At 36.8% G+C, this 7,613-nt stretch overlaps 1 protein-coding gene across 1 annotated transcript; it reads right to left on the bottom strand.

Annotated features, from left to right (window-relative positions):
• Window positions 1-133: 133 nt before the first annotated feature.
• LOC124135602 (ribosome production factor 1-like) lies at window positions 134-6,265 on the bottom strand. Its single transcript, XM_046500997.2, has 9 exons — window positions 6,086-6,265; window positions 5,811-5,867; window positions 4,681-4,761; window positions 4,108-4,203; window positions 3,628-3,781; window positions 2,910-2,992; window positions 1,992-2,170; window positions 611-737; window positions 134-337 (listed from the first exon to the last, which is right to left on the bottom strand). The coding sequence occupies exons 1-9, from the start codon at window positions 6,236-6,238 to the stop codon at window positions 296-298; spliced, it is 972 nt and encodes a 323-aa protein (XP_046356953.1). The 5' UTR covers window positions 6,239-6,265; the 3' UTR covers window positions 134-295.
• Window positions 6,266-7,613: the final 1,348 nt, after the last annotated feature.

The following is a 7,613-nucleotide window of genomic DNA, read 5'->3' as shown; positions in this document are numbered from 1 at the left end:
TCATCACTGATTTATGTGATATTGCCAACTGTTGAGTAAAATAATATTCAATCATTTATATGCTTCATAAATGACAATTATCACCAACATTTTAAAAACATGACGACAAACAAACCATCATGAGCAACACAGGTGACAGTTTGAGAGACATTTATTTACAGACTGTACATGTAAGGATGCATCTGTTTGCACTTCATCCAGGAGTTGTGATATTCTACTGATCGATTTATGAATGTTATCAGTGATGTCCATTGTTCACATGACAAGTGATTAACACCAATCATACTACAGTCCCTCACAAGAAGAACTTCCTCCTGCTGGTGTCCATTTCATGACGCTGAAATAATAGAAAGAAAAATATTCATCTACCATGAACTGAAACAATATAATGTTTATACATGACGTTATTTTTAGATCTACATGATCTAAACTGGTAATAAACAGGTATATCCATGCTCCTTTTAAACATGTTAAAAATATACATGTATTTAAGTACATTTCAATCTCTCTTAGTACTGTTTTTAGTGCTGGTTAATAAATTTGGACCATAAACTATGTCATCAACAAAACGATTATTAAGTAATGCTTAATATTTTGTATTCAAAAGTACCTTGTGTATCCATTCATATTCCCCATATTTTGTGTCAAAAGTTCCTTTCTGAAGTGATCTCAGCTTTAGGGTGAATCTTGGACCTAATTCACGAAGTCCAACTTTCTTTGAATCTCTGAATTCATATCTGAAAGTACAAGAACACCATTACAGCATGCAAGGAATCAAAAACTCAGAACTAATCATAAATACTGGTACATATTCAAACTGCAATACAGTGATTGCAGCAGTCTACAATATTACAACTTGGTCTTAATGTCCTGAAATGTAATTAACTGGACCAAATACTGGTGATTGATGGTGTGAACATCTATGTTGTACACTAAGATGTTTTTTTTATGATAATGATGTAAGGCCAGATTTATGATTTACATTCAATGTTTGTTGTTTAACACAGCACTCAGCAACATTCCAGCTACATAACAGCGGTCTGTAAATAATTAAGTCTGGACCAGACAACCCAGTGATTGATATCATGCGCACCGACCTACACCCAAGTCAGTAAGTCTTACCACCCGATACCATTATCAGTCGCCTCGTCAGACAAACATGGGTTGCTGAAGACCTATTTCCCCCTCCCCCCCACACTGCTGATCCCCATCAATATGAATGGCACAGTCTTATTGAGAAGTAAGTGCTGGGAAAGGAACAGCAACATAATGATTGAAGAACACACGAATCATGAACATTAATGCTCTCAATCATGACTCACAGAAGTGGTAATTGTGTCAGACCTGCATCACCTTGGGATTTCCTTCCACATGAAAGCTGACACGCTGTGATAAAACTGGAATTCTATTTAAACTGACACTGCCTCCTTGGTCTAGTGGACAGAATGTTTGCTCAGAAAGCGGAAGGTCAGTAGTTCAATCCCCGCATCATACCAAAAGACAGTACTTGTTACCCTGCTTGCGCTAAGCATAAAGGGGATAAAACAAGGACTGGTCGGCTTGAAGTCAGTATAATATGCGGTATCCCCGTCAAAACTATGGCATGGTATCTCAGTGGGCTAGCACTATAAAATGTCCTGACTGGTGCAAGCAGCAACACAAACATGTGCATGCATGTCGCTTTATAAGTGCAATAATCTTGATTGTGACGTTAAACCCCATCTCACCTTACCTGTTCAAACTCAATCATTTAGATATAAAGACCTCAAACTGATGAATGTTAATGGAAGCAAAACATACAGGCACAGAAATTTCATCAGGGTTTCAACACAATTAGCCTTACATTATCCTAACAAACCCTGCAATTCTCAGTAAACACAGCCACAGCGTGCATTCAGTATGAGTTCACAAGCATAAGGAAATGCTAGGCAAAAGCATATAGTCTTGTTAGTAGATCATCTCATAAAGTATAGGATAAGTAAGATCATCACCTGTGATGTCTGAAAAATATAAAGTCTCTCTGGTTGTGGAAGGTGGCTACACGCCGCCCCTGGAACTCTGGGTCATGGGGGAAGAGGGAGGCCAGGAGACGACCAATGGTGTGGCCGAGTCGGGTGTTGAAGTTGTTCAGCATCACCTCGGGGTGGTGGTCGGTCACACGACCTACTTTCTGAAAATAAGGATGACACCCATGATGTAATCACTGATAATTAGCAGGCTATGGAATGCAAATATAGGTGTATACAACTTAAGTTCATGAAGTCGTACAAATTTTCTAGATATTCACTTACATGTGGATGAGATATACTTCCATTTGCTGGTAGTCAGTGAAAGTTTGCATTAGGCCATGAAAACAGTAAAGCTAAGATATTTATGGATGACAACTTCTTTATTCTATTATGAGACATTTCAGTATACATTTTATACCGTTGTCAAGCAAAAGTGATCTGTATCCAAACGTCGCTTCCTAATCATAATAATAGAATACAGAAGTTGTCGTACATAAAATATCTTTACTGTTACTTACCAACTTTTGAAAATGCCACTCAAACAGGCCATGACATTTTCAAAGAAACTGTTTCTCATTATCATACTGGTCAACATTGTCAGTGTAACAGAATCACAGGAAGAATATTTTCAGTGTAATCAATAAAAGTCTTGTTACAAAAATGTTGTTAATATTAGTTCAGTGAATGCCCATATTGTCTGCATGAAACTGGTGAATTATCTCCCTTTGCTTAAACTATGCTGCCATTGATACAAATAAGAATGAGTCTGAATTAGTTTTCTGCCTACACTGAACAATGGTGAAAAATGGGGCCAAAAAGGCAGCCTAGTCATTGTGTAGCTTCAGATGACTAAACATGTTATTGTGAGAAAACTACATGCTTCTCCTCAACATGACTGACCTTGATGTCTGTTGTCAGTCTAACATTAGACATCTTGAAGTGTGCTGTGGGTCCATCAGGGAGATGAGAGATTACTAAACCATCTCACAGTGTTAAGGATAAAATCTCAAATACCAATATCAACAGGCAATACATGTAAAAACCATGCATTCTGGTAAGGGTGTTTTTGTAAGAAAGCATGTCTGAAAATAGCATGGTTGGTAGGTTTGTTGTTAACACCACACTCAGCAATATTCCAGCTGTACGACAGCGGTCTGTAAATAATCGAGCCTGGACAGACAATCCAGTGATTGATATCATGAGCATCGATCCACGCAATCGGGATCGATGACATGCATCAACCAAGTCATCGAGCAGAAAATACGTGGCTCAGTTACATTCCATTTCTCTGTGACATTACCATGATTACCAATGGTCAAACACATCAATTTGTTATAAATAAGAAATAGGTCATACAGCACACACAACGATAAATAATCTTTATATTCTTGTAAAAATAAATAACCTGAGCACTGTTTCTCAGTGCAACATTAGTGCTTTTACAAGTCTGTGATGGCTATGATATGCCAAGTGCAACAATCGTAGACTTATTGATTTATGAAATGAAGCCAAGTCATTCCTTACCCAGGACATCATTTAAATGAATAACAAAATGCTCATTCATAAGGATTTATCATGACGAAGTGTTCTTCTTAAAATGTCCTAAGATCAAGGATACTGGGTTCTTTTCTGTCTTCATTAATGACCAGAAGATCTGTGAAATCTTTGGCAATAGCTTGTGGTATCACTTTCTTCAGATCTAGAGCCCGTCTTTTGTAAACCTCAATGTTCGGAATAACTTTCTTCAGCTCTTTGCACAGCTTTCTTGTTCTCTGGAAAAGAACATTATACTTTTTTGATTTCTTGATAAATGAAACATAATACAATGATGGCAACACAAAACAATGCAATATTCAATTTGATCTGTGTCAACAACCTATCAAGTGCTATGGTTTTGGCTGAAATGATATTAATACTTTGTTGACCATGCTGTGACAAGCCATGATATTGATAGCAAAATAAGATGATATTTTGAGTAATTATACACAATTTTACATAATCATGATAATAGTCAACAACAACATGTTCTGAATTCATGAATGAATTTCTTTGACTATATCATGATGGGGGGTGAACTGATCGTAAAATGGCAACTTACAGTGGTGGGTCTGTCTGTTGTTGTGAGAAGAATCTTGGGGGTTGTCTTTCTATTGAAGTATGTCGACATCTCATCTTGAGATTCATCTTTCATGATCTACAAGGATTACAATGATCAAGTAACCTCTAATATTGTATTGGCCCCTTTAAAATTCTAGTGTCTCAAAATTATACTTAAATTAAGTCTTTTAAACGAAAAACTGATACCAGAACACGAGAGCATTTCCTTTGAACACTAAAAAATTAAACTTAAAGGCTGGTAATACAATGAATAAGATTTACTACAAAGTATATTAACATGATAACTAAGTCCCAAAAAAGGAGAAAAGAACACACTCCAATAACATCACTTAACAGTAAACTTTATCATGTTGAACAAGATAAGTTATACACAAAAGTTAACAAAACTATGAAATAATCTGACAACATAACCATGTTAAGCATTAATATCAAAATAAATAGTTATAATAAAATAGTGTTAAGCTTAAACATGATATGGTAAAACCTTGCTTACCTAGAAAATACAAACATATTTTACATACTTAAACTTGGCTTGGACAATATATAGACTAACCTCTTCATCCTGGGTGTTGACCATGGTCTCATCAAATACACGCATACTCTCAATCGTCTTTGGCACCTTTTTGGGAGGAGCCTAGTTGAATATCAAAGAAAGTAAATGAATACATCATCCACAATAGGTAACTTGGTTTAGCAGGTTCAGGGGAGTGGTTAGCTATTTCATGATTACATTGTGAATAAGCATAATAATGAACTCTTATTCTGATAAAAGTCTACCACTTTTTGATACCCATGTATGTTGCTGACATAACTGAGGGCAAATTAAATTTGGGATGCAAACCAATGATCAGTGGTTGGCTCTTGTAGCAAAATGATTCAAACTTCAGAACCACATCAATATCCACTAGGCCTTCCTTTTCCCCTCCTCATTTAGCACATTACTTTGTCTTTAGGTCACAACAGTCGACCTAAGTCGGCATGCTTTGTTGCAATATGACCATGTGATAGCATTCCAGCAATGACCATCAATCATACTTGACAGATACTCTTAAAACATTATACCAATAACCATGTTAATTATTGTCACTTGCTTGCTTGGTTTGTTGTTTAACGCCGCACTCAGCAATATTCCAGCTATATGATGGCGGTCTGTAAATAATCGAGTCTGGACCAGACAATCCAGTGATTAATATCATGAACATCGATCCACGCAATTGGGATCGATGACATGTATCAACCAAGTCAGCGAGCCTGACCACCTGATCCCGTTAGTCGCCTTTTACGACAAGCATAGTCGCCTTTTACGGCAAGTATGGGTTGCTGAAGACCTATTCTACCCCGGAATAATTATTGTCACTATTAGCATGCCTATCACAGTAATAAATATTAGTGGATTCTACTTTACAATATGGTATAATTGTCTTTAATGTTATGGATTTTGAGTAAACATTTGGGGGAATGTTTCTTTTCTTAACATCTTAATAAGTTGGACAAGATGGATAAGTGTAACAGATCCCAAATTAGAATATTTTAATAACACTGGGTTTAACATGTTTGAAGACAATTACTTTGAAGAAAACTGAGTAAAAAAGCTATTGCAGTTTCATTCGGAAAGTGGATCCCATCCAATATCATGTCATTTTTAATTGACGTTTTCCTTGGTCCAACTGTTGCTAGACTCACCTCTTCACCCATTGCTTCAGCCTCTTGTTTTTCTCGCTTCTTCTCTTTGAGCTTTGCCTGAAACCATAAAAACCGGATTTGACGAATGTTTGCATAAATATTTCAGTCGATTCCTCTGCTTTATGTTATTATGATTATTTGTCTCTGCATGATCTGAAGTTTTGGGATACGGTCTAATATTTAATTCGCATATGGTGTTACCAATCGTAACCTGTGAAAACGTGAGTTACTCTAGATCGTTTTATACAAATAAGACGGAAATTCGGAAGACATACTTTTCGTTTCTCTGATTTCATTTTACGATATAACTCTGATCGTATCTGTTTGTTTTTAACACGTGAGATGTTGGGCCGAGGAATCGTCTGTATTTCTTCTTCTTCATCTTTCCCCTCTACAGCACGAGTCACGTTTTTCTTTCTCGACGCCATCTTTGAAAAATGATTGTAAATGATGGACTCAGGGTGTTTCCGGTGTTCGCTGAAACGAAAAACGATTCACGATATGTAATCAAATCTAGACTATCCGTATTATACCAAAAATGTCTATGATTGAATTTCCATACTAGTTACTGATATTAGCGATAGAAGAAATAATCAGGTGTAACCGAAGGCACATTGTAGATGAAGCTTACGCCAAATGTGTGATGGAATCATTGATCCAATCGGATCTAGTTTTGTAGCAAAATGCATGCCGAGAACGTCCGTTTAGTTTTATTATAAACTGTTCATATTTATACAACAAGTAATGTTACATATTCCCACAAATGCCATTCGTGATCAACTCGTGTCATTCCCGAGCAAGCCGAGCGGAATGAGACGAGTTGTGACAATGCTCAAAAGCTTGAAAGCATGATATTTCTGATGAACAGTTACGCGTGCTAAACTATTTGAATCACTCGTAAAATATTAACCTTTTCACCACAGTCGTCTGAGCGTCACGCCGGTCGTCTCAGTGGGGACATAAAATGGGACAAGAAATAGTGAACATGATAACTGTGAGATCCCCATTCTTCTAAAAATCACAAAATTCTCGATAAAACGGTGGGAATGGTAACCTCCCCGACATGAAACTCACTCACTCACCACGAACCTTTTCAGTTTCTCCCCACTAATATTATTTCGAATCATGATGATTTTACAGTGGAACTGCATTGGTCTCCGCTCAAATGGGCATGAGGTTAAGGCAATTACAGCCCTAAACAAAATTCAACCCCTCATAATAGCATAACAGGAAACCAGGACCCGATTGCACAAAACTATGTTAGCGATATGTTAAAGTTTATGTTAAAGTATGGGAGTTACGATCATCTTAGCGCTAAAATCTCTTTGTGCAAGTGGGTCCTGGAAAAAACTCGTGCGATCCACATAGGTTCATCACAACTATAAAGAAACTAGATACATCACAATCTCACCAGAGTTAGATCTTTTACCCCGATTCCATACTTAAATATCTGGGTATCATGAGAATGATCTACAGTATCCATTATATCCGGCACCATGGTTTAAACACGTTAGGAATGAAGACTGACGATATCAACCGTTAATGGTTTGAAATTCCCTTGAACAGGAAATACATGTTTTACATTTAAAGTAATTCCGTATTTAAAGGTGAAAAGTTGTTGTTTTTTTAAAACAATAAACGGTCGTTTTACTAATTTTGTAAAATATTAAAGCAGGTAAGAAGACGTGGAAGACACGGTACATGGTACACGTGATTTCCTTCACGTACATATTTTCCGTGAGAATATTCTCATGCTGTCCGTCAACAACACTTTAACAATAGCCTATAGACAGCCACAACATC

This window comes from Haliotis rufescens, unplaced genomic scaffold, assembly GCF_023055435.1.
Source record: "Haliotis rufescens isolate VD_foot unplaced genomic scaffold, xgHalRufe1.0.p SCAF_2, whole genome shotgun sequence".
Taxonomy (NCBI): domain Eukaryota; kingdom Metazoa; phylum Mollusca; class Gastropoda; order Lepetellida; family Haliotidae; genus Haliotis; species Haliotis rufescens.
Note: the sequence above shows the minus strand (reverse complement) of the source record. Positions and strands in the feature narration are given on the sequence as shown.